Source organism: Eleutherodactylus coqui, chromosome 2 (assembly GCF_035609145.1).
Source record: "Eleutherodactylus coqui strain aEleCoq1 chromosome 2, aEleCoq1.hap1, whole genome shotgun sequence".
NCBI lineage: Eukaryota > Metazoa > Chordata > Amphibia > Anura > Eleutherodactylidae > Eleutherodactylus > Eleutherodactylus coqui.
Window position 1 is genome coordinate 103591014 of NC_089838.1, and position 27996 is coordinate 103619009.

Consider the following 27996-nt stretch of genomic DNA (forward strand, 5'->3'; position numbering starts at 1 on the left):
GTTGGGTAGAAAGATCCTTAGATCTAATAGGCCCTAAGCTTTTCTCAGATGTGGGGTTTACTGTAGCGAACACAGACCAAAAATATTGCTGTATAAAATAGGCCTAAAGTAGAACTAAAAATGATAGAATGACCATGTAAAGTTCTAAGTGAACACAAGTCTCACAACAGACCACCTAACCCTAAATACAGATTGGTATGGCTAAAGTTCAGCTGCACAAAACTTTGCACCGATCGAGATATCACTCTAGTAAGGCCTAAAACTACCAAACTCCACATTTACTGAACACAAACCAATGCGATAAACAACCAATAATCCATATGTACCCTAATACTACAGTTTTACCGTATCGATACTAGTGTTGTCATATCACACCTGTATTCTATAGCCTTGGTGTTTGCAAGGTGAATGAAATTAAAAAGGAAAAATGTAACGAATCCTTCTGCATCACACATCTTGTTAAGTGCTTAAGACTTTTGTTTAGACCTTAAACAGAATCAACCCCCAATTTTACAAAATACGTAAGGCACATCTTAGGGAGCCATCTCTCTTTTTTTTTGGCATTACAACTACCACAGGACATCACGTAAAAGAAAACAAAAGCATAATCCACAACAATCATTAAATTCAACCTTTATGGCATAAACTTCAACAAGGTGTATGGATCAACGGGAACAGCATTCAACAACACTATTGAGAACATGGATTGGAAATGGAGACGCAAGCACTGCCTCTTCCATAAAAGAGCAGAGATTGATCCAAAATGAAGAAATCTGCTAAAAGCTAGCGAGCCAACTACAGACGGATCATGGCGGAGCCACAACGCACCTCCACTTAAACTCACTGACTTCAAGGGGTTTCTTGTTTTACAATGTTTAATGAACCATTCCCCTTGCTGTAACTTTCTAGAGCAAGGAAGGAGCATGACTACACTCCATGCATCTGCAGAACTACTACATGCAGGAGAAAACAAAAATACACATTTACAAACATGAAAGAAATTCAAGTCCCTAAACATCCAAAGAAGCAATTCCTGCAGTACTAGTACAAAAATATAAAATCTATTTTTTTATATTTTTTATTTTTTTAACATCTTAAAACGTTTTAATCTGTCATTTCAGGTCATGCTCTGAACGATCAGGAACATTAAGAAGAAAATATTGGCAAATATTACAATATCTAAATTTCTCTCTCTCTCTTTACCTTTCAGGTCTGAAGATTAATATATATTCAGGTGCGAGTTACAATAGCAAAAATAGATATATTTATATTCTATATATATATTTATTTTGTTTTACAATGCCAATGGGCCTACAAGTTTCATTCCACCTGGCTAGGATGGGAAAGATCAGATTCTGGAAGTTGAACTAGATAAATGAAATGTAGCAGCTCCACCTATCCTCCCAAAAAATCTGAAAATTCAGTATCTTCATAAAAAATAATAGTCTTTGTTTATCTACAAAGGGAAATCTCTTGAATGTAGACACAAGACTGTGAATGCACCCTCCAAATATAGGTTTTGATACTTGTAAAATTGGACCACTACGAAAAAAAAAAATAAAAAAAAAATTCACAGTTTAATAAATTCCCTACCTATCCCAGAATTCCGCTGACCTCAGTTTTATATTTATATATATTTATATTTTTATTTTTTTTTTACATTCATTACAGTATCTTATAAGCTGTGCAAATCTTTACTTTGACTGGCAGTCTGCCACCTCAATGTGTTTTTCTTTGGTACAAAACAAAAAGAAAACAATCAAAGTAATGTGCAATTTTTTGTTTCTCTCTTTTCCAAGTAGAAGTACCAAAGAGAAGAAAAAGAACAATTAAGGAAAAAAAAAAAGTGCGGCTTTAAGTTCAAGAGCCACCCTTTTCAGTTTTTTTTTTTTTTACTCTTTTGTTGCTTTTTATTTTTTTGTTTTTTTAACCTTTTTTTATGTTTCTATTACAATTCACAGACTCTGTGGCACATATCTACATTTTCAACATGTTCCTATGTACATTCGGAAAAAAAAAGAGGAAGTCACAAGGATTTTTTTTTCTTTAACATTTAGGCTTAACCCGATAAATACGCACCAAACTATGCATCTTAGGCCACTACACTACAAGGTTTAAAATATCTTATAACTTTTAAAGCATACAAAAAATCCTTAACGGCTTTAAGCTGTAGAAGAGTCTTTTTCACTCCGCAAATAACAAGGCACAAAGATAAGTCTTTTAAGATCATAGTTCCACTTGCGACAAACTATCAGCTATCGCAATGTTATTTTATCAGCAAATACACATTTTATAGAAAGCCACTTTTTGACGTTTGCACTTCTACTGCATCATTTCGTGCAGTGAACCTGTATCCAAGTTCTACATTTAGAACAGGAATCGGGTCTTTAACTCCCATTTCAGATAGTGGCTTGTTATCACTTGTGTCTGAAGCTTATTCCAGCTAATTTTGGCATTAGCTCAAAACTATGTGAACCTAGAATGAAAGAAAATTCTGTTTCTGACTAAGACAAACACTACAAATACATGTTGCCTATTTGTTTTTGCACATTTAAATTGAATATATAAACTCTATGGCAATGATAGAATTGCTGCCAATAGTACTCTATGAACAAATAGCCACTAACAACCAGACATTGTGATAACACAGAGTTCCATGCAATGGGTACTCGCACTTGTCAGCATGTCAGTTTGCTTATTCCACCCAACAAACCTGCTAAATAGAATCCTAACAGATGATGAGAGGATATACATGCAAAATTGAATGGCGTTTTAGTGCAGACTTGGGAGAAGACGTGGGATAATGACGCATCAGCACTGCTTGTGGAGAGAGGGCGTCACACCTTTGAAGTGGGTATACGGAGTCCCACTAAGCCACCAGTGGGATCTCCTTCTGAAGTTTTTTCCAAAACCTGATTTACAAATTCAGATGTCTGGCCTGCTACTGATGAACCTGAAAAAGTTGAAAAATCATTTTAATATTACATGGAGTTTTATTATAAAACCTATTATGGTTGCTTAACCCCTTTAGTGGCACGAGCGGAAAATCTCCAGGGCTTGCTGCACTGACTGTGCAGTTAAACCCTGGAAGATTTCCGCGGACAGCTCTAGTGCTAAAATGTGCAGAGCACTGAGCTGTCATCTGAAATCTTCCGGGGTTTTTACTGCATACTCAGCGCAGCAAGCCCCGGAGATTTCCCTGCCATAATACCAACTGTCAAAGTAGTACAGTGCTTTCAAATACCTGTGCGATTAACCCCTTGCCTGACTCGGTCGTTAGGCATGCATTCGGGAAAAAACAATTTAAATATGTCTCCAATGCATGCCATGCGACGCGCGAGAGCGGCTCGGGCCCCATTGAAATCAATCGGCGATGAGTTATCCACTGCAGAGGATTCCTTTACCCCCGCGTAGAGTTCCCTCATCGCTGAACACTGACAGTGCTGTCACAGAGTTCAGTGATGAGGAGACTCCCAGCAGTGATGATTTTCAGTGTGGAGGGGGGAGGGGGGGGGGGGGGGACGACGACTTGAAATATAAGCCCTTCCCCGAAAATCATCCCAAACATGTATAAAAAAAAAATATATATACACACTCACCTTTCTACCGCTGTCAGCGTCCGGTGGGCCTTGCCTCTTTGCATACTGGCTCTGTACTCAATGAATGTCCGAGCGCTGCATGTGATTGGCTGAGGGCTCAGCCAATCAGACACAGCGCTTTCAGCAAGCGGGGATTTTAAATCCCTGCTGGCTGAAAGATCTTCAGAGCAGTGCAGGGAGATAAGCGGCAAGACCCGCTGGACCCAGACAGTGACAGAGAGGGGAGTGTATGTATGTATGTATAATATATAATTTTTTTTTAAACACATTTTTATATTTTTACACTTTTTAGGGAGGATTTGTGGGGGTACCATTTGGAGAGGTGAGTATACATTTTTTTTTTTTTACATAAGCTAGCTGGGAAAGCCAAGCAGCAAGACCCACTGGACCCCGGCAGTGAGTATATATAATTTTTACACAAGCTAAGGATGATTTTCAGGGAAGGGCTTATATTTTAAGCTCTTCCCCCAAAAAAAAATCCCTGCTGGGGTTGCCTGCATCCCATTGCTTTCAATAGGGCTGGCGGTTGTAGCAACATATCTCCTAAACTATACTAAATATTTTTTAAAACATTACACTCCCAAGTTCGGAAAAAAACATAGAATTTAAGTTGCTAATAAAACAATGACTTGTAAATAACTTAAAAATGCGTCACTTAAGTGGTTAAATTGCATTGTTGACTCATTTAAAAGAAACTGCCCTGTGAGGCATGACATGGTAATAATAAACCTGCCACTGAAGGGGTTAAAGGGGTTGCTCTACGATTAAATACTACATTTCAGCGTCCAATCACGGAAAACAATTTTTACACTGGAATAAAATTTTAGTAAATGCTCCATTGCTGTTATGGGTTTCCCTGGTGTCCCTTTTATTCCCTTCTCAGAACCTTCTCCTAATGTGTCCAGTGCTGGTAAGAAGCAGCAGCTTCTAGTTTGCAGATCTATTACTGTCTAGCCTACATAATAACAGGAATCACTTCGCCGTCTGTGTTCAAGAGGATCCAGACACTGGGACTGAGCTACTGCGGATGTGACCACCAGCAATGGACACATTAGGTGGAAGTTCTGAGAGGAAGTCAACTTTAATGCTAGTGAACACCCTCATGTCCTTTCTACACTATTTCAACAACCTTCTCTGCGGCCTACCATATAAGACTCTTGCGCCCCTCCAATCCATTCCCAACTCAGCTGCCTGAATAATCTACCTTTCCCTCATTACTCTTCTGCCTCTCCCCATTCCTTCAATGGCTACCCAATATTCAGAGAATTCAGTTCAAGATACTAATTACATACAAGGCTGTCTACAACCTGTCCCCCTCTATACCTCTGACCTCATCTCCTGATACGTCCCAACAAGTACTCTCCAGTCCTCACAATACCTCCTCCTTGGCTCTTCTTGTCTGGGCTTCACATAATCGTCTCAACTACATCTCGAGTGCCTCTTAAATTCTCTACTGTAAGATTCTTTGAAACTTTTGGAACCAACCTGAAAGCCACCTCTTCAGAAAAGTCTCCAATCTGCAATAAACCACCTACCACTACACTACCATATGAGCACTTCTACACTCACTTATTGTGTCCTCCTCCATCTATCCTGGGGCTGTGATGTTGGAGTCAATGCATGTGTTTTGTGCCAACTGGACCAATGACTACTGGGCGAAATGTAAAAACAGACACATACCAAGTGTATCCTTAATAAGGTTATCCAGTTTCTGCTCCATACTTGCTGACCATTCCTCCCATGGTATTTGCATACGAGTCATAATCTCCTGCTTGATTGAATTAATCACAAACAGCAAATTATCTGTAAAATGGAGTATATTGAAATATTATGTGAGAGAGTACCGATTGTGTTATCAACATCAGCACAGATTATTCACAATCTCAATATGCCATACAACACTATTAAGAACTTACCGTATTCTGTATTCAGGCCCCACAGCTTTACTTTATTAGCTTCGTATTGTGCCTTTTTCTTTAGTCGGCAGGCTCTGCATTATAGAGATAAGCAAATCTGTCAAGAAAATTCTCCAGTCTTATCACAAATTCATTCAAGGGATAAGAGATGTGAGAGAAGAATGGTCTGCACTATCCCAGCATAGCGTACATTCAAGAAGACAGATACAAGCACACCGCCCTAGTAAAGCTTACAAAGGGTGGCGCTACAAAGACTGATGTCATCGACAGACGTCCCAAGGATTATTGTTCCTGTACTTTCACACAATGAATGCAGGCAGAGCATGACGAAGATCTCTTCCGGCCTCCATTCAGAGTAAACAGGCGTGCGTTCAAAGATGAGTGACACGGGCCAATCGCTCATCTAAAGACCAAGTGACTATGTAAAAACCAAGTGACTAACAAGTGGGCAATTCTCCCTCACTTGCGCTGTTGGATCCTGTATTTACAGGGGATAACAGTTGCCCGTAATTGCTCTTAAAGAAGTTTTCACAAAAAAAAAACAAAAAACGGCACATTCATCACCTATCTACTTAATAGGTAAGAAATGAATGGCCAATGGGGTCTACCTCAAGTCATTAGAAATGGGTCCCTGAGGTCCCTCGCTGCTCCTCACCACAGTACCACTCGGCTGTTTGCGTCAGTTCTACAGACTACGAACAGAAAAGCAGGCACGCTCAATCACCCAGCGAGGAGGAGCAGGGGACGCTGGGTCCCTGTCCTAGTGATTAGTGGGGTCCCCCATCACCTATCCTGTGGGGTACGTGGTAAAGGTCTTTTCTGGATAAAACGCCTAAACTCTTAAACCAAAGAATACAATCCCCCTTAAACACTATTTTACAGTTTATATAAAAAGCAGAGTAACTTGATCTTGCACGGATCCTTAATTGTAGCCTGTATGGTGATGCACAGTACGCTTAGATTTCTGATGGTTATCGTTGGAAACAGTCAACAAAGTTGATTGACTGACACATCCCTAGTTGCTGATCATAGCTAAGCTGCCATAATGCAGTGAAGTCATTTTGTTAGATGAAGAGGGAATCGGTCACTATGTCATTAACCCCTCAACACTAAATCATATAAATTATAACTAAATCCTAACTTTGGGCTGCACAATGCTATACGTGTACAGAGTGATGGCACGGGCAAAGGATCTGTGCCCCCACGACCACTACAGGAGCTAGCTGAAACTGGCACCTAAGAGGTTCGACAAAGGTACTGTCACCCCCCATCAGAGCTATGCAATAGAATTGGGACATATTAATGAATTGTCATGGCTAGCTGTCTGCATTCGGCTGACAGGCATAATCTACTGCAATATAGAAGTATATTCACATTTGGTATTACTGTAATCATACTAAAACAGAGAACACAAGATTCTCTGTGAATGGTGCAAAATGTATAATGCAAACTGCTAGTTTTTCTCCCCATTCCCTCATAGAAAGAGTTGAAAGTTAAAAAGATACACTACTGTCAAATCGGGGCCATTGAAAAAAACTTAAGGCCCATTTAGACACAATGATTATCGCTCAAAAGCCGTCTTTTGAGCGATAATCGTTGTGTGTAACTGCCCTGACCTTGTGCAGTTTTCGTTATGCTGTCGCTCGTGCTGAAGGATAACGATGAGCGTCATCAGGAATTTACAGCAGGATACAGCTAATACTATTGTTTCAGCTGTATTCCGTCCCTGATAACAGGCGGGGTATGAAGAACAGAGCTGTCCAGCTCTGTTCTCCATACCCTGCTCAGAGTGCTAAGCTGTATAACATAAGGGCGCTCCAAGCAGAGAACAGCTGGATGCAGAAGACAAGCGGGGCCACTCCGCTTGTCTTCTGCATTCTCCGCTCGGAGAGCTCGGCTGTATAGCAGCTGAGTGCTCTGAGCGGGGAACAGGTGGATGCAGAAGACAAGCAGGGACGCCCTGCTTGTCTTCTGCATCCTCCCCTCTGAGCGTCAGGCTGTATAACAGCCGGGGTGCTCGGAGCAGGAAACACCTGAATGCAGGAGAGAAGCGGGGACACCCCGCTATTTTCCTGCATCCTCTGCTCACAGCGCTCGGCTGTATAACAGCCAGGCACTCCGAACTGGGAACAGCTGGATGCAGAAGGCAAGCGGCCCTGCTTGTCTGCTGCATCCTCTGCTCAGAGCGCAAGTTGATCGCTCAACGTTTAAGCGACCACCTTGCGCTGTAAATGACACAATTATCGCTCAAAAGACATCTTTTGAGCGATAATCGTTGTGTCTAAATGGGCCTTTATGCCACAAAAACAAACCCCCTAATTGTTACGTCGACAGAGAAATAGAAAAGTTATGGCTCCTGGAATGTGACAAATAAAAATAAAAGAAGGATTTTGCATCCATGCACAGGATGCAAGTTTAAGGCCTACTGCATTAAGTACTGTGCATCCAGGATGTAAACTTACATCCTGTGTAGTCAAGGAGTTAAAGGTCTATGGCCTCATGTCCACAGGCAGAATACGGCCTGCGCGGATATTTAATGCGGATTTCCGTAGCAGAAGATCTTTAAATTGTATTTTCTTGATTTGCGGGAGAGCGCAGATTTTCACACGCAGATGCACTGCGGATGTCCAGCACCCATAGAGATCAATGGGCCCATCTGCGTGTGATCCACGTTAAAATGGAGCATGCTGCGTTTTTTTTCCCCCCCGCATGGAAACTGGAAATAGAAATAGATCACATCCGTGGCTTTTAAATTAACCCCGGATAGTCAATGATTTCCTATGGGAAAATTGATCTGCAGATTTGCTAAATGAATTATGCCCTACGGGAGCCTAATGAAGTGGAAGGGCTACCATCATTCACTTTGGTGTTCTAGTATAGAAAAGGGAGTTAATAGTTAACAATCAGCTCCAATAAAACCCAGTGTGTCTGTTCAAACAATGGCACAAGCACATAAGTTCACACTGTGCACATACACAGCACTGCTGCATGCGCGCACACACAGGCACACCTGCAGCTATCCTGCTAAATACTGATTTAATTAACATTAATATCCCCACATATAAGTGTAGTAGTAATACATTACCCCCAGTAACTTCTTCCTGGTCCCATCGTTATGACAACATCAAAAGGTCCTGTTGCTACAGCAAGACCTTTGATCTTTTTCCTGTCCCCATGTACCCACAGAAAAGAAGGATCTGCACCCCAGGGGAGATGTGAGTGATCCATTATAGCCTTATCTGCTGGACAGGACTTGCTCCTGTCCTGCACTGACCGGGCAAGGAGAGGGAGTACTGAGCAGCCTCAGTAATGTATGGCTGCAAAGCTCTCCCAATGATCAGGCAGCGCGCATTATCAGCGCACTAACGGATCATTAAGGCAGCGGTCAGGGGTGTCTGGAACTGTCAGATTTCCCCCTGCCTCTGGACTATAAAAGCACAGGCACTTCTCAGCAAGAAGCTGAAATAGTAATACATAACCCAGTGCAGGAGAGGATCCCCATGTGCATCGCCGCTAAAGATGCCGCTTCATCAGGGAAGTCACTTATCTGTAATATACACTCATGTGTCATATTTTTTCTGTTGGTTTGAGCAATTACATTTTTAAGTGTTTTTTAACATCACTTGTATGAAAAGGTAACCACACGCATTAGGTGTATTGTGTGCCGGGAGAAATATTAAGACCAGCGTTTGAATGTCGGCGTTAATAAATTTCCCTCAATGTTTTTTAAAACTTTACCTTTGCACTTATATTAGCTTTGTATCGTCAGAATGGTTTCTTATGAGGCATTTCTTAATTTGAAGCAATCAGTCACCGTACAATATGGGGTAAGTTACCTGGAAGCCAGTTTGTTTTTTTCTTTCCGAGAGCGAGGCCTGGCATTTACAGGAAGCTCAGATACAGGCGTCAGGTCACTGATCACTTTGTTCAGTTTACGCAACTCTCCTCCAATCTGTAGAAGTTTTTTGGGATTGGGAGTTAAGTCTTCTACATCTGTTCTGCGAGACTTCTTCACAGTGTATTTGCCTATAAACACCACAGACAAGATCACTTCAATGCTAGCGTACTAGTCAATAAATAAGTAACATAAACAAAGAACACAAATAAAATCTGATTCAGTAATTAGCAGGTCGTTTTAGCAATAGTTGTTGTGTCTAAATGGGTGCCCATCGTCCACTTTTCGGGCACTGCTAGCTGATCTTTAAATTCAGGCCAACCTAAAAATCGTCCTTCAGCCTTATCAGTAGTTCTTCATGGGGGGGGGGGGTGCGCTGATAGTATTGTTTCCCCGTGGAGGATTCGAGTGCAGATAAGATCCCTCCAACTATTAACTGCATTCAAGGAAGGCTTCATTTCCACACTTAACCCTTTCCAAACCAATTTGTATCCTGGTTTTCCTAGGGGGCTTACCCTTTTTCTGCTGTTATGCAACGGCGCTATCTGCTGGCTAAAGCCAGTACTGCATGAGGCGACACGTTGGATAGGCTCTGACAGCAGAGAGGCTGGCAATATACAGTAAGAGAACCCCGACGGACGTCTTCCAACATCGGAGCTGTACAGCCTTAAATCATAATGTCTTCAGAGGTCAGACAGTGGATTGGAAAGGGTTAATTGCTCTTAAGTAGCTGAGTAGCTACTTAATAGTTTATGCAAAATGATCGCTCGAAGTCGTCAGTCAAACTGTTGTTTGAGCGATCTTTTAGCAATCATCTGCTGGTATAAATGGGCCTTTAAAAGGGCTGCCTCAGCAGAGACACTGCCAGCATATCTCTAGGTGACATCTAATATGACAAATCATCCACTTGCAAAAATGGCCCACGCAACAAAACAGAAAAATTAATGTCTTTTTTACTTACAAAGAAATAAATGACCAAATTATGGCTAGAAATTCTTACTGCTAATTTCGAGAGAGACTGAGACAGAGACAGAGAGAGAGAGAGAATCAGCCTTAAACGAGCGTGCTCGAATTCCCACCTATTTACAGAAAATGCCATAAAGGTCTAAAAATGAGAATACCTCTTTAGGGATTTGAGGGAGATTCATTCGTTTCAACAGTGATTATGCGACAATTTTTGGAACCCCCACAAATTTTTCCAGTTCAAAGTAAAGAATAAATCTTTCCTCCAAAGTTGTCACTACTGTCAGAAAATCACTCCTTGATGAAGAGTTTGAAAATCTGGCTTTGGAAGCAAATTCCACCAGCATAACCCAGCATGTTACGGCTAAACTAGAGCTGAAAGTTGAATTCATGAACTACTGAAAAACAAATGACCTACCATGATGCAAGCCATTTTTCTGATACATATTACTGGGCAGAGTGTCTCTATTCCACTCCGATGGTCTCAGCATTCCTTCTTGTTGAGACGGCATTAGCTGTTCACTGTATTCCCAAAAGTACCGCCGCTTTCCTCGCTTTCTTGACGACACAGCGGTTATCCCTTTTAAATCGTCGACTGAATCATTTTCGTAGCCTAAAATAAAAGAAACTATGTTACAAGTAGGAAATGCACCCAAACAGCAGGTAACGGTTAGTGGTCACCTCTCACAGGCACAGTGAACCCATTCTCCATGTCCGCTGTATGTGGCGGATGCCGAGTGTCACTGTATTGAGCAGAGCCCACTCTATATGCGGCAGGTGACAGCAGTCTGACAGCTGACAGCAGTTCACAACTGCTGGGATCAGAGAGAACTCGGATCCTGGCAGTTACCACTTCATTTACTGCTGTCAGTTCTTACAGTGGCATTTAAGTGGCCTGATAGAGGGAGGCGGCTTCCTCTGTCACTGGACAGACCCGACCAGAAGGAGATCGCAGGCATCGTTTACGGCACCCAGAAACCCTCTGAAGGGGGTGAAGGAAAATTGCAGAATTGTTTAAAAAAAAAAAAAAGAGAAAAACAAAATTCGAATTTTTAACATTAAAAAAGGCTTTTCAGAGCCAGAGAGGATGGAGTCGCATCACACTGCACTTGTTCTACCGATTCCTGTTAAAGGCAGCAAGTGATAGATTATTAACACTTGCGTTCTTTATAAAACTTCCCTTACTTAAACTGCGGCGTCTCCAGTGTATTATATGTGATGCAGCTTCACCCTGTTCTTACAATCAGGAGGCAGGGAGACCTCATAGAAGAACAGTGGATTCTGCACACACAGATAGTATAGGCAGGAAGTCAGAAGAATGGTACAAGTCTGCAGCTAGTCATTGTAGGGACAAGACTACTATATCACTGCTCTACTGGTCCTTTAGGGTACGGTTACATAGGATGATTAGCGCTCCTGTGTTTTCACACAGGAGCGATAGTCAATCAGTAGATGGAGGCGGAGTGCGCCAGAGATCTCTTTTAGCTGCCTGTCTCCATTCACAGTGAACAGGCAGTTGCTCAAAAGGGGAATGAGTGCCTGTTTATACTGAGTGAGAAGTCACGGATTAGTTGCCCCGTTTCAGTAAGCTGAATTGAAACGATTAATGAGTGATTTCTCACTCATAAATAATAATAATCTTTTCAGCTAATAGCCCATGTAAAAATAGATAGAATAGAAAGGGGATATACAGAGGAACAGAAAGGGCAGAACTTGGTGGGAAAGGGTCTGATAGATGCTGTTGTAATCCTGAAGTTCAGACATTCCTCCACACGCAGGAGAGAATGACATTCTGTCTACACAGGAGAGCAAGCTCTGTACGGGTAGTCAGACTGGGGTCACATGACCGCTGCCAATAATGCAACTGAGCTGGGATAAAGGAAACCATGCTGCTACATTATTGCTTAAAGCAGTATTCCAGGGCTTTTTAAACATTTTTCTGTTGATCACTGATTGATCACCTATAGATCGGTGAGAACCCGCCGCTCGGAACCCCGGGGCTGCTATCACAGCAGTCATCAGAAAGTACTGACCATAACGCAACGGCCCGGGTTGGTACTGCAGTGCAGCTCTCACTGAGCTGCGCTTGCAATACCAACCCGGGATGCTGCATAATGCTCAGCGAGATGCGCTTTCTGCACTCTCCATGTTGAGAATGGTGCTGACTGGTAGACCCCCCTGATTATCTAATAAAAATTTTAAAAAAGTTTAAAAATTAAAAATGTTCCATGTTACAGACAAATGGACAATGCAAGCATTCAAGAATATAACACGCTGTACTCCGTTTTGGTGATATTGTCAAATACTAGGTGTTACTGCCATATTCCTGCTACCTAATGTATGATTTGCCAGTCAAAAAAAATTTATATAAAACAAATTGGATAAAAAAACAAAAAACAAAAAGAAATGTTCCAGACAACTCCTTGAATCAGACTGCTTTCTTTTCCCATGGCCCCCTCAGGCACCAATGTAAGGTGCGACTGCCACCCCTACATCTCCTACAGCTACTCACCTGGTTTCCAGGATATTTAACAGTTGGTAATGGCCATTAAATAATTTGTAAGAATTTTGTACGATGTTCAATACTAAAAGGTAGTGAGCATCAAATAAAGAATCACACTAACTTAGTCTTGTCCACATATAGCGATCGGTAGAAGCCGCAAGATTTTAAATTCAACTCTATTATAAAAATGATCGTCAGCCCAAGATACATGCATTTAAATAAACAAAATAAGTAAATTGTCCTTCAAAATCTGTACATGGCATGACCTTTAATTTTGCAGCAGAAATCTTATTAGTCAAATAGAACACTCCATTTTTATGTATTCAAACTATTACCTGGTTCAGAAAAGGTGTCACTAATATCATCTTTATCATCCTCAAAGTCTTCTTCCTCCTCCTCCTCTTCTTCCTCCTCTTCCTCCTCCTCCTCCTCTTCTTCTTCTTCATTTTCAGACAGCTCATGCTCACTACCAAAACCCTCATCATGATCTTCTTCATCCAAATCAACCTCCTCCTCCTCTTCCTCTTCTTCATCTGGTTCACTCTTAACAGATTCTGTAAGTCCCTCAGAGACAAAAAGCGAGTAGTTGTGCTCTTCCTTCTTTTGTGAGGGGTCAGACACAGAAGCTAATACAGTAACATTCCCTTCCACGGCACCAACTGTCACCACATTCTGAGGTGGGCAAAATAGCTTTTGAGTCTCTCTGAAAGGCAAGATGGCACAGCTTTTCCGGCCTAATGAAGTCTCACCAATTGTCCTTTCCTGCTTTATGGCCATAGCTCCACAAAAACATGTGTTCTCTTTGGCTGCGTCTAGTGCAACCACTGTGCTTGACGGTCGGGAAGGAAGTACCGTGCTGATCTTTACCTTGGCTTTTTTCACATAGTCCTTGCATTCAACATGAATATTGATCTTCTCCTCACAGGACATATTAGTCTTTGCCGCCATCTGAGTACTTGCAGCTGCCTTGGCAGCTTTTAGGGAGCAGTCAGCGGATGACACATCAGTTGGGAGAGTCTTGGATGCGCTGACTGGAGCAGTAACCCTTCCTGATGAGAGTTTCTTTCCAGAAAGAAATGTAGCTTTAGCTCCTAACAGACCTTCTGTGTAACAAAGGGAGTCGACCACCGACTGGGAATCCTCACTGTTAAGCTGAGCAAGTGTAGGTGTTTTACTGATAACCTCCTCATCCTGATAGGGACTTGAAAAGTCATCCAACCCAAGATAATCTACCTCCTTGGTGCCCCATATATCATAACTTGTAAGCTTTGTATACTTGGTTAGATCCTCACAATAGGTGTCCCACTGCTCCCAGTGAGAAGATATGGATGAACTATTTCCCAGGATGTCAGCAAAAGTGTCCAAGGATTCCAAATCTTTGCAGTCTTCCAGCATTAGAAAGTTATCTGTTGGGCTTTGCTGGTACCCCAACTCTCGATCCTGCGGAAAAACATTAGAAATCAATTTACAAGAATATGGTTGATCCAGTGGAGTATTTCTAAATAAAAGCTTTCTAAACTAGTAGTAAGCAAGCTGTAGCACACCATATGTTATAAAACTACATCTCCCTACAAGTTCTGCCGGTCTATAACAGACAAGGTCAGGTCACTTAACGGTGATCCAATACTTTGAGACCGGCTGCACACAGCCGTGACGGGCTCCGCCGCGGAAATTCCGCGGCGGAGCCCGTCACAGTGCCCCCCAGAGACCCCATACTTACCTGCGGATCCGGCGTCCTGGGTCCCGCATGACGCTTCCACGTGACACGCCGGCGGTAGGCGGAGAGGCGATTTCACGCTATCTTCTGCTGTGCTACAGCAGAAGATAGCGTGAACGGACGGCTTCCACAGACTGCAATGGAAGCCGTCCGCGCGTACACCCGCAGCAAATAGAGCATGCCGCGGGTGAGGACGGGAGATTTCACGGTGCGGAATTCCGCACTGTGAGCACTGAGCTATTAGGTTCAATAGAACCTAATAGCTGCGGGCAACGCAGCGGATTTCCGCCACGAATTACGCGGCGGAAATCTGTCCGTGGGAAGGAGGTCTAAGGAACAGGAATAATTGGTCCACTGATGATGCCTATGCAAACTCCATAAATGCAAACTAAATGTAATTCAATCATCTTTGTTATGTAGAGGAAATTTAATTTACACATCTAGGCTGGCTGCACACTTACCGTATGTGCGAGTTGCACCAAGAGGCTCTGGCACAACTTGTATCGAAGAGCACCTGGACACGTCTGTGCACTTTCCAGTTCACACAGACACAGCGCAGAGACATGCATTTGTATGTCCTATTTCTTGTCCATGGTACAGACAGGAATAGAACATGTGTTGTTGACTCTTTTCGTGCAGACCGATGGAAAATACATTAATCTACATAGCCTCATAGACTGCTGCCAGTGAATTAACAAATTATGCTAGTATGCCGGAGGCCTAACTCTGCATATCTAAGATTGCTTTCATACTCAAAAGACTGAATTCATGGTGACTAGCTTACCAATTCATACATGAAGTCTGGGTCTGAACTACTGGCCAGAAGTTCTGTGCTCATTAAACTCTGCTCAGCAAACAATGGACTGTGAAAAGCGTCCCCAAAAGGAGGATCCATTCCACTAACACTTGGCTAAAAGAGAAATATAAGGAATACGCAGGGTCAATAATACAAGCAAAAAACAACAAAAAATACAAAAGTACAAACAACAAAACAGAGTGCTACAAATGTTTCATTTTCCAGAGAGTTGAGCTTCAACTCAGAGCAGCTGCTGTCACATGCAATGCATAGCACTGCTCCAGGGGTTCTGATAAAATGTGACAAACTACGGGAGAGGCAAATTATATAACTAAATATCCTATTCTACACTACTCTAATAGGAGGTCAATAGCACCCTGCCTTATCTGGTGCAGTTACCCAATGTTGAAGGGCCACTCTGGTTAGAAAGAATATATATATTTTCTTTCTAGTTAGACAAATAAATAAAAAATATATATATATATATATTTTTTTTTTATTTTATTTATTTATTTTTTCCTTTCTCTTTCTAACTAGAGTGGCCCTTCAACATTGGGTACCTCTAATATTAAACTTTGTTGGTTATTCATTTCTATCTGAAAAGTCCTGGCTTCCTTATTGTCAGTTGGGTCATGTGATGTCATTGTGAGATTTTTTTGGCATTGTGCCCTCTACAGAGTCATTATTTCAGTACCCAGAACTTCCTTGTATGATGAAACTGCATAGATTTGAAAAAATAATAACTGCATCCAGAGTGGAAAAGTAATCGCAACCTAGTTATTTATTGTCCGATATAATTAATAATTCATTAAACCAGGCTGTCATGTTTCCTTCCTCAATAAACATAAACAGTCTATGCTCACAGCTTCCTTTGTCTTTAGATATTGCAGTTGTCACTTTTTGCTGTGATTTTCAGAAAATGTCACAGTTCAAACATGAATACAACCCCAACACATGATCAGCAGAGAAACAACTTTACAGACTCCGACTTACAAGACGATTGCACTTGAAGTATTGCCAAACTTCTTACAAGTGTATAAAGCAATAAAAACTCACCTGAGGCATTTCAAAGTCAAGATCCTCCAGGCACAGTCCTAAATGTGTGTTCTTCTCCGGTGACCTTCTAACCGGCTTCTCCTTTTTAGTTTCAAGAAAAGTATACATACATTGAAGAGTTGCTATTTCCGAGAGAGGATGAGGGATCACAGGCACTTCATGCAGAGCCCGCTTCACACGCAGATCCTGAGACACAAAATGACCAAGGTAACTATTTCAACTCGGAGACATTCTTTGGTGCGGTGAGACTCGAAAGTACTTAAATAAATAAATAAATTATATATATATATAGCTTATGTAATATTGTTCTTAGTAACACCATAACACCAAAACATGCATCAGTCGAAACACGTAAACATCAAAACAAGTTAGAGGGGGTTTTCACACGTAGCTGATTTGGTGTGGATTTTGTCAGATGTTAGAGCGGATCTGTGATACATTTTTCCCTCTTTCCGTTGATTTCAAATTGAAGACTTGAAATGTGCTGCAGATCTGCACCAAAACAGCAAATCAGCTACGTGTCTGCGCCCTCCCTCCGAGGGCGTGTTCGCACGAAGATTTGCTGCCGATTTTCTACAGCAGTTCATCCGTACCAAATGATGCGGATCTTGATTGCAGAATCACTGTGGATTTGACTAAGGAGTGAAATTTGTGGTGAAAATGAGCAGCATAAATGATGATGCTAAAAACCCGACCTGCAGTGCTGAAAATGTACTGTAAATGCTAACTCCGCTGCAGAATTCGTGCCGCGAAATGCGCAGTATTGCCGTTACAAACACATATAAAATCAGCACCATTGGATGCAGATTGTGGTGTGGATCCACAGACTCTAACTCTCCTATTTAAAGGGTTAAATTAGCAGAGGATCCACACCAGAATCCGATGCACATTATACGGTCACTGGCCAACCCATTTAAGGGTACGTTCACACGTAGCGGAAATGTTGCAGATTTTCTGCAGCAGAAATTCGCACCAAAATTTGCTGCAAAAACCTAGTTAAAATCTGTTATTGGTGTGCGCTCATTAGCGGCTGCTGGGCTGCGCTGCCAGCGCAAAAGATTCAATGTTATAGTTAGCTGTGGATATGCAAATGATTCCTAGTCCAAATCCACACAAATGGTGCAGACATGGACATGGTATCGAACGCAGAAATGCTTTGAATTTTGCCACAGATTTTCCAGCTACTTGTATATATGCTGTAGCAGTGCAGTACACAGAAGGGCCTGTAGAGAGCTGCAGACAGGACTTCTGGTGCTAGATAAAAGCCAGTTCCTGCCAAAAGCAAGGGGGAAGTTACAGCTCAGATGAGCTGGAAGGGCTGAAAGCCTGAGGTCCAGTGCGGACCACTGGAAGCGGTGGAGATGCTGTGTCAGGAACTGGGAGCCTGATCCAAGCGGTCCAGTTTTGGGTCAGTCGCACATCTGTAAGACAACCTCTAGACATCCTGGGTGGGGTACCGATGGTGACCCAGTGGATGGTGAACCCAGGATTGCACATGGACTGTGTTTGTGTATGCTGTCTTAAAGAGAATCCACATCTCATGAAGCATTTCTACATGTGTGGTGTGCCATTTTCCTGTCTGAGAGGTCAGCGATCTGCAGGCGAGTGACCCCCAACTTGCCACAATGCCCTAAAATGAAAACTGCCTTTATTGTACACACCAACAAATCCCAGCACAGCTTTATTTTCTTAGGGTAGTTCACATATTGCGGATCCAATATAGAAAATGCACAGCAGAAAATTTGCACTGAATGGTGCAGATTTGCTGTGAATTGCTCCTGACCTAGTATCGGCACTGGGAATATACAGTGCATGTTGCCAAGGGATTAAAGGGCATCTGACACCTTTGTTCACATTACAAGAAAGCCCTGTATGGTAACAATGAACTTTAGTGTTTAGCAGATTGATTTTTCAGACATATCTTCTAATCTTCATAAAGGGACTTTCATTTGGACTTTTTTTTTCTATTGTCTACAATGAAGCCGATCTGGTAATCCACAGAGAGCACACTGTCCCATTATAGGACTATGAGGACGTGCACATTGACATCTTTCCCATGGACCAATGGACCTATTGCTGTCCATATCAGGGATGAGAAATAGGACACACCAACGCATGTCAATGTGCTGTCTGTGTAAATTGGACAGCACACAGACTGGTGTCCATGTGCTGTCCGATACAATTCACATTGAGCCAAGGGAAGATTCATCAGGCCAGATTACAGGTTTGCCGTTCAAAGTAATAGCTGACCATGTACCAAGTGGTTGAGCCAATCCCGCCAGAGCGGGGAAGTTGAGGCGTCCGAACAGGGTCGGAGTGCACAAACTTTTTTCTCTCCAAGGGCCATGTTATCACGTTAAGCCACGCCCTCAATGAAACGTATAGTGATATCACCTTCTGTGTTATGTATGACGCATGGAAACTACTTGGTATAAATGCCTGATAGATGGGAGTCTTAGAAGACAGACCTGCAGTGACAGCGAGAATGGGGTCTCCTTCTCCCCAGTCAGCACCAGAGAGGAGGAGATCATGTATGAATATGGCTCTCTCCACTGTAGATTATGGGTGATGTAGTAACAGCCAAGCATTTCACAACTATGGATATACCTCTGCAGCGCCACCTATTGGAAGGCAGCATGCCTACAAGTCAATGTTAGACTTTTTAAACAAATCTTATGACATATTTCCCAGGGGAGCATGGATGGCCTTATAAGTCTCCTCATACACCTTTTAGGTACTCTCCTTAAGGCCAGCTCAGACAAGCGTATGCATATAACGCAGCATTATACGCTGTGTGCAGGCATATTGCTGCTTGGGGCAACGATTTATCACTGCGCATGACAGCGTATCTCTCAAACTGTGTCATGCGCAATCTGACTTGTTGCTTCCCCCCCCCCCCCACTCTGTCATTTAGCGACGTTGCGTACAAACGCTGCGCACACACAATGTAATTACGTACGTACAGCGTTTATTACATGCCCATAGAGAACAGTAGGGCTCCATTAGCGTGTATAATGCTTACAATAGAACATGCTGCATTCTTTTTTTATGCGAGTATTGTACTCCATAAAGCACTAGTGTGAGTGGATCAATGACAATCGATGTACTTCCATGGACTTCATTCACAGCATATTACGTGCACGTGATGAAATTACACTAGTGGGAGCTTCCCTTTAGGGCTCCTGCACACAGGCGATCGCGATATCGCTGCTTTTTTAATGCAAGTGTGAATAGGACTTCGTAATGTTAAAAACGCATCGCACAAAAATTGCAAGTTTGCGATTTTTGTGTGATTCGCTTTTAACATTAGAAAGTCCTATTGACATTCAAATTTTAAAAAATGCAGCGATATCGCAATCGCCAGTGTGCAGGAGAGAGGATACCCTTTCTGAACCACGTCTATAGGCCTCTCACTAGCCAAACCAAAAACCTACCGCACACTTATGTGCAATCCCCGAAACAGCTGTGTATGGTTATTCTGGATTTGGTTCATAATTCCCAGTCATTGTTACAAGACTTGTTTAAAAATTCTAACAATGACTTGCAGGAATGCTGCCTTCCCATAGGTGGCGCTGCAGAGGTATTGTTCCATCTATTTCATTTGCATATATACCAGAGGAGCATGGATGGCCTCATGAGACTCCTCACACCTTCTAGGTGCTCTCCTTAAGGAAACACGATACCCTTCCTGGACACATATGGATAGATAGTCAACTCTATAATGCATATACTTCTTTCAGTAGTGCCAAACAGTGTTCAAGGATCACTATTCTCCTCATATATGGAGGACCCACAGATGGGCACAGTGACCATTAGTACTTGCTCATCCCTGCCTCTAAGCTGTGTGCCAGAAACCTACTACCCACAAAACAGTTGTATGTGAATTCACCACAAGCCAGAAAACCAATCATTGCTATAAAGATTTTGATTTGCAGAAATGCTGCCATTCAGTAGGTGGCGCTGCAGAGGTATTGTTCCATCTTCCTTGTTTACATATATTTCCCAGAGGAGCTTGTATGGCCTTATAAGTCTCCTCACTCACCTCCTAGGTAAAAAGATGATACCCTTCCTGATTCCTCTCCTCTAGCATGAAAACTACAAGCAGCCACACACAGAAAAGGATGTTTGAATCCTGATGGTTATGGGCCACAATTATTGGCATCGTGGGCCACAGGTTCAGTCCTGCTGACATAGGGCATATCGAAAGCAGTTGTCTTTTTGAGTTTTAGCATTCCTCATAGAAACAAATCTGGTCACTTCTTAGGCTGGGTTCACACAGGGCAGATTTGCTGCGGTTTTGCCGCGGCTTTTCAGTTGCGGTTTTGCCGCAGAAGAACTGCTTCTGCGGCAAAACCGCTTCAAAGGTTAATTTGGGCTTGCGGATTTTGCTGCGCTTTTTGCCGCGTATTCGTCGCGGTTTAGGCTGCGTCCATAGGGGTCTATGGACAAAAAAGCGCTGCGGAAAAGACCAAAGAATGAACATGCTGCATCTTTTAAAACCGCGCTGCAGTTGCATTTCCGCCCTGTGGCTGTGCGGAAAAAATCCGTCCTGTGAGAACAGCTTTTTGGCAAATCTCATTTGTGCTGCATTGCACTGCAAACGCAGCGGTTTTGCCGCAGTGCGGATATGCAACGGCAATCCGCGGCAAAACCGCAGCAAAACCGCCCTGTGTGACCCCAGCCTCACATTTTAACCCAGGAGAATGAAAGTTTGAATGATAAACAAAAATGTATTTATTTTTGAATAAGGCCCATTCATACGGGTGGGTTTAAGATCAGAGTTCTGTCCAAGATTTTAACTGTGTACAGAACTCAGCCCCATTAGAATCAATGGGACTTTTTAGACCAGTGATTTTCCCATGGACTGATGGTCCGTGAAGAAGGTGGGGGAGGGAAGGTGGGAAAATGAGAAAAATCACAGTATTTCCTATTCACAGACGAGAGTAGGACATGCAATGTCCATTCTCCCACACATCAGGTGGTACAAGGAAGGGATGTCCAATATGGGTTGCATATGAGAACCTTAGCCACAACTCTCAGTCGGACATCTGAATGTGGCCTAAGGAGCTAGGCTGCCAATTTTGTGAGGCAACTTCAAGTCATGAGACAAGACCTTGTTGCTCAATTTTCTTCCTTTATTAAAAAAGACCTATCAGCTACCCTCATGTCTGCTTCAGAAAATACATCCCCCATTAAGGCCAATTTACACGGAGCGATGATCGCTCAAAAATCGCTAAAAAGCGATCGTTTGAGCGATAATCGGTGTGTCTAAGCGTGCGCCCATCATACACTTTCCGTGTACTGCTAGCGGATCGTTAAATTCAAGCTAGCCTAAAAATCGTTGTGCAGTCTTATCAGGACCGCACGCTGAATTTTCCACGGGTAGTGCTGATAGCATTGCTTCCCGTCGGAGAACAAAAGGAGCTGAAAGCAGATTAGAGCCCTCCGGCTATTAACTGCATTCAGCTAAAGGCTTCATTTGCCTGCTAATAAGCTATTAAGTAGCTACTAAAATAGTTTATGCAAAATGATTGCTCAAAGCTGTCACTCCAACTGTTGTTTGAGCGATCATCGTGCCGTGTAAATGGGCCTTAAAACAGTAATTCTAGGACATCTTTTCTAAGAACTCCGCATTGTGCCGTTCCTCTATTATTCCTCATGGAAATCTATAAATTAATTGCCAATCGAATGTTCTCATTCCTTTTGTCAGAAGCTGGCTTCTACAAAGTTTCACACTGATTAGCCGGCGTCAGTTAAGGCCCATTTACACGGAGCGATGATCGCTCAAACGACAGTTTGAGTGACAGCTTTGAACGATCATTTTGCATAAACTATTAAGTAGTTACTTAATAGCTTATTAGCATGCAAATAAAGCCTTTAGCTGAATGCAGTTAATAGCCGGAGGGCTCTTAGCTGCTTTCAGCTCCTTTTTTCTCAGATGGGAAACAATACTATCAGCATTACCCGTGGAGAACTCCTGATAAGGCTGAACGCCGATTTTTAGGGTGGCGTTAATTTAACGATCATCTAGTAGTGTATGAAAAGTGTACGATGGGCGCACATTTAGATGCAATGATGATCACTCAAACTATCACTTTTTAGCGCTTTTTGAGCGATCATCGCTCTGTGTAAATAGGCCTATAAGCATGCCTCTTTGATAAAGGGAATGGAAACCACCTATTCACATATTTCAAGCAAAATAACACAGGTACGCACAGCCTAGATTTCAAAGCAGCAATGTATTTATGGGGAATGCCAGTTATTTACCAAGACAGTTATGCCAGGAGAGCTGACAAAGTAGAGCTTCAGATTGGTTGGGTTGAAAAGTTCTGCATCTCCATAAATGAGGAAATGAATGGGAGGGCAACCGTCACCCAATACAGCAGCGCCGCAAAAAAGGAGTTACAGATGTATTAAAAGCATCCTTAGGCCAGTAGCACACCACCGTTTTTTTGACCGCATGTTCTGGCCGAACCTCCAAAAGTTTCTATGATGCTTGGAGTTCAGGTTAAGGGCTTGTTCATACGAGCGTAAGCGGATTTAGGCCGCACAAATACACCGTGCGTATGTGCAACCAAAATCCGCTACAACCGTGTATTTTGCCAGCTCCGGCATGTATCATTGTGCACAAATGTACGATGAAAAAATATGCGCAAAAAAAAAAAAAAAAATCCCATTGATTTTGCATATATGTGTAGCGAATACTTCGGTTTTCTGCACGTCATGCATATTTAAGCACAACCATTGATTTAAATGGACTCTTGTCGATTTGCAAATACGCTCCAAGATAGGTCATGCCACGTATTCTTTCATGCGTTCGCACATCACGTGACAAAATACACTCCTGTGAACTAACCATTGAGATCAATGGGTTCTAATCACTACGTATTTACACGCGCAAATACGATTGGGTGAACGATCTCTAAAACACCCCTGGTCAAGCTGGGACACGCGTCCGTATTATAAACGTAAAAACATGGCCGAAATAAGGTGGTGTGCCACCAGCCTTGGCGAAAACCTCCAGACAGGTGGAAAGGTGAACTACAGATGTAGAGGGTGGCATGCTACTAGGTGTAGATCCTTGGAGGGTGGCATGCTACATTTCCGGCGCAGACCACCAAGTGCCACTATACTATCTGTGTACTGCCACCATTCAGTTTGCATTGCAGCTGCATTATGTAAATTAGCATAGTGGCATGATGCCACGCTTCATTATTGCAGTAGCCTGCTCTATAGGCTGAATCATGATGAATATGCCCCAAAGATGCCACATAAAAAAAAAGCACATGTGACTGACATGGAAGATGGCCAGAGCAGCGCACAGGTACATTCATACGAGAATATACCGCAATGTACACAGAACTCCTGTAGGATGCCCAGTGAAGTATGGCTGCCTAAGGCCTTGTTGTATAATGTCCACAAACATGGACACATATCCCAACTACCAGACTTGCTTTACAGAGAGAAATGCTTCCAGAGAATGACTCTTGTAATCCGCAAGATTCAAAAATCAGGACCCACGTAGGCAGCCACATTGTAGCCAGCGCCATGACGAGCCTCGTCCAGCAGGCCACACGTGGCCACTAGCCTTTTCTGAACCTCCGTATGCCTACAATTGTTATGCCACCAACCTGTGATAGGATATAACTTCTTTTCGTGGGTCCCCGTGGCACCTGCGTGTCCCCCACCGATGGCTTCAGGTCTTTGCTGTGCTGTTTACAGGCTGCAGTCAGCCGGAGCCATCTCATACACAGGCTGGGCTCTGCCACTGGCGACAGGTTTACATGACATCACCGACCAACAGCAGCCTGTAAACAAAATGTGGAGACCTGGCGCCATCGGTGAGGGACATGCAGGCAGCATTGAGGATCAGCTCCTTTGTTATATTCTGCCATGGGGGACCCATTTGTAAAGATTTTACCTCAGACAACCTCTTTAAACTAACCGTGGTCCACCATGAATCTCTAGAAGCGCTGGGCCTCATTTATCCGAAGGGCCTAGCAGTAAGGCTGGGCCTGTTGCCTATAGCAACCAACCACAGCGCAGCTTTCATTTTACCACGGCAGTTTGAAAAATGAATGTTGTCCTCTGATTGGTTGCTATGGGCAACAAGAACTGTCTTAGTGCTAGACAGGACAAATGAGGCCATCGTTTTTAGGAGAGACTACTGCGCCTCACAAAGGCACAGCGATGGCCTACAAGTCAGTCCATACAGGCTCTGTATATACAGCTTGGACAGCTACCAGGGCCCATGCACGATATAATCACGCTTCCTAAGCTACATCCACACAGGCCAGCTCCAGATCACGCTCGCCAACGGGCGTTTTACCCGTGGATGGGAGGTGTTTTTTTCCATGCAAAACCGCTCGGCATGGCACGTGTTTGAATGACCCACTGAAAACAATGGCGGTGCGTTTCAAGGGATGCAAAAAAATAGGATATGCAGCGATTTATTTACCATACAGCACGGCTGTGAGGCCTTACAGAGAAAAAAAAACCCACTTGTGTACAATTCCATTCAAACGCACAAGATTCCCGCTTGTGTGAATGTAGCCTTGGCATTGAGACTAACCCTATATACTATGAGAACCATTCTTACCCACTATAGGGGCTGCACATGTACACATTTTCCCAGCACGATAGTTTTCAATTTGGTTCAAGAATGGTCAAAATGTAAAATAAAAACCACATTTATTACACTCATTCTAGTATTTACCCCAAGGCCTCTCTCACACGAGCGCACGGGTACTGCGTATTGCACGCGTAATACATAGTACCAATCTCCCACAGACTAACTGTGCCTAACACAGCGTAGGAAATACATGCGCAAAAAATACAGTATGCACTATCAAGGTGCATATTCTGCGCACACACACATCAGATAGTGTATCGGCACATTATAAGTACACGTCATTGCTTACTTGCTACATGCTTACGTGCGGCAACTTACTCCGTCTGAGAGCGGCCTGCGGCCTCATGTCCACGGGCTGATCGCATTCTACATGCAGGAGCCTGAAGCGGAATCTGACTCTGCCCGCGGCTGAGGACCCTGCGTTACCTGCCTGGATCTTCTGCGTCCTATCCGGGGGTCTACTCTTTTCTGATGTGCGGATGCGTGCTGACACGCCAGCGCAGTACAATTTTTTTTTTTTTTAACTCCTGCTTTCCTGCAGAATCCAAGGCCTGTCCGCAATTGAATTGCAGACGGGCCGCGGATCATTCGACTTCCATTGACTTCAATGTAAGCCGTCCGTGCAGGATCTGCACTGAAGTGGAGCATGCTGCCATTTGTCTTCCAGACCAAAAGGTCCGCAAAACAAATCTGCATGCTTTAATTCCAGTGCGGATGTCATGTTTCTCTACTGGCAGCTTAAGCTGCGGATTCTGCAATTCAGTTCTGCCCGTGGACACCGGGCCTGAAGAGGCTTGTCCCACAACAAAAAAATAAATAGTAAGTTAAAGCAAAATATTTATCCAAAATATAAAGGCCGAGAAGTTACAATGTTACTGGCAACTAGTGACGCCAGCTGGCAGCAGCCTCGTCTTCCAGGGCCCATCCACACCGTCACACGTGAAAGGCCAAGCTCACACGGGAGGATACCAATTGCGGAATTGGTGTCCACGGCAAAACGCAGGCATGTACTTACGCTTTATCACTCACATCACGGAGACGAACTGCGTATACCACAAGTGGAGGAAACAAAAACAACACATGACTAAGTTTACAAAGGAGACGTCTGTGTTTGTGTGGTTTTATGTGGGATGGAAGGCGTATGGCTGCAAGTTCCTATACGTTTTTGGGATCAAATTCCTTAATGGGAAAAAAAAAAAAGCATTGAACTTTAAAACTTTATTAACAGTGTTTTCTCAGGATAGGTTGATTGATCCGAGTCCTCCGCCTGGGATCCCAGCCAATCAGCTGAGCAGGAGCACCGCTACACACAGGGGTCTGAGCGGAAGACGCTGCTCCGACCTGTGCAGTGGCCAGTGATTGTAACTGCAGGCTGGGGACTTACCAGTAGAAATGGGAGCTGCAAGTGCCGGCCACTACAGAGGGGGTCGCAGCAGCTGCTCCCACTCTGACCCCTGTGTAGCAGCACTGACAGCAGGCACACCGAGTGGCAGACCCCAGCCAATCAACTATTGATGACCTATCCTGAGGACAGTATTTTGTCTGGAATACCCCTTTAAGAAAAAAAAAAAAAAGTTTACAGTGAAAAATAGGTTTTTTCATATCAAAAACATACTGCGCATAGGATTTAGTAACACACGTTTTTCGTGTGCGCTTCCCGCATATGTGGACGTGCCCTTACCCTGAAAATGGCAAGTAGCACACAGTGTGACTCAGGATGCCCATTAGAGAAGTTTGGCAGTGCGGACTGGGCACATAATACACGAGGAGTGGGCAGTGAGGGTGAAGAGAAGCAGTGCACATGACTGCTGCACAGGACACAACATAACAAGCAGCCTGCATACACACCCCTTTCTGGTGTACACAGCCAACATGGCCTCAGCTCCACTAACACACAGCCTAACCCAGCGTCAGACACAACGCCGCAGCTGATTGGCCAGCAGCTTTGTAGCTCAGGCTGTGAATGGTCAGAAGCAGCGTCACTCACTCTCGCTCCCGCCCTCTTCCTTACAGCAAAGCTGCTGTGCGCCGACACATAAACAATCTCCTGCTCCATTCAATGTGGGGGGCGGAGGGAGCGGGGACGCCGCTGTGCCGCCTCCTCCCCCACATCACAGTAACGTGAGGCCGGGAGCAGGAGCAGCGGAGGTAGACAGTTATGTAAAGGCAGGCCCCGCCCTGCGCGCACACCCCCTGGACATGCAGAGCCCTTTACCCAGCAACACACCCCCTGCGCTGCCAGCCCGTCAACAACAGGCCCGCCGGGAGCCGTCGGTGCCCGTCCGCGATCCCATGTACACCGTCCCCCAGTGTGGAGGTCATCACAGCCCTGAATGGGGGGGACGCACGGCTTTCTGTGAATGGTGCACCACGCCCCCTACACCTGCCTGCATGCAGCCCTGCTCCAGGTATGAGCCAGGGCACTCCGCTGCCACATGCCCTGCACACTAACAAGTGGGCGCTGGTGCCACCGTGCAGGGAACTGGCACCACCCTCCTTCGCCCCCCGTGTCCTCACCCGTCACCAAGGTCGCTCAGGCCGTGTTCCGTGCCGTGTCAGCCGCCCCTCTGCCGCCGCTGTCGCCGCTCATCCCTCCGGACGGTCTCCATGCTTTCTGCTTTGTTTTGTTTATTTCCTTCCTGACGGGTTCCCGGAAAGCGCGTGACTCCCCGCCCACGTGACCAGACAGCTAGCCAATCCTGGCTGCTTGGTACCCAAGTCTGACCAATCAGCGGTCCGGCTGTCGGGGTGGAAATATAAGGAGGGGGAGGAGGCGGGTAAGTGGAGATGAGTCCTGAGCAGGAAGAGAGGGCAGCGGAGCCCCGAGTAGTGGCAGGTCCCAGCAGCCGCCCCTCCTAGTCCGCTGCACGGAGAGGGGAGGACGGGCGGCCGCGTGGCTACACGTCATGTGCCGGGTGA

At 44.0% G+C, this 27996-nt stretch overlaps 1 protein-coding gene across 1 annotated transcript; it reads right to left on the minus strand.

Annotated features, from left to right (window-relative positions):
• Positions 1–395: 395 nt before the first annotated feature.
• Positions 396–27888, minus strand: CREBRF (CREB3 regulatory factor). The gene is made up of 10 exons (XM_066591278.1): positions 27595–27888; positions 16446–16631; positions 15378–15503; positions 13212–14316; positions 10792–10986; positions 9352–9541; positions 5516–5589; positions 5280–5402; positions 2844–2953; positions 396–2476 (listed from the first exon to the last, which is right to left on the minus strand). Exons 2-10 carry the CDS (start codon positions 16551–16553, stop codon positions 2456–2458), a joined length of 2052 nt encoding a protein of 683 aa, XP_066447375.1. The 5' UTR covers positions 16554–16631; positions 27595–27888; the 3' UTR covers positions 396–2455.
• Positions 27889–27996: the final 108 nt, after the last annotated feature.

Coding starts and splice junctions, on each gene's coding strand:
- CREBRF (XM_066591278.1), bottom strand. CDS start 16,553: ATGTATACTTTTCTTGAAACTAAAAAGGAGAAGCCGGTTAGAAGGTCA. Junction 15,504..16,445: donor TTGACTTTGAAATGCCTCAG/GTGAGTTTTTAT, acceptor TTTCTCTTTTAG/CCAAGTGTTAGTGGAATGGA. Junction 10,987..13,211: donor TGACACCTTTTCTGAACCAG/GTAATAGTTTGA, acceptor CTTTTATTTTAG/GCTACGAAAATGATTCAGTC.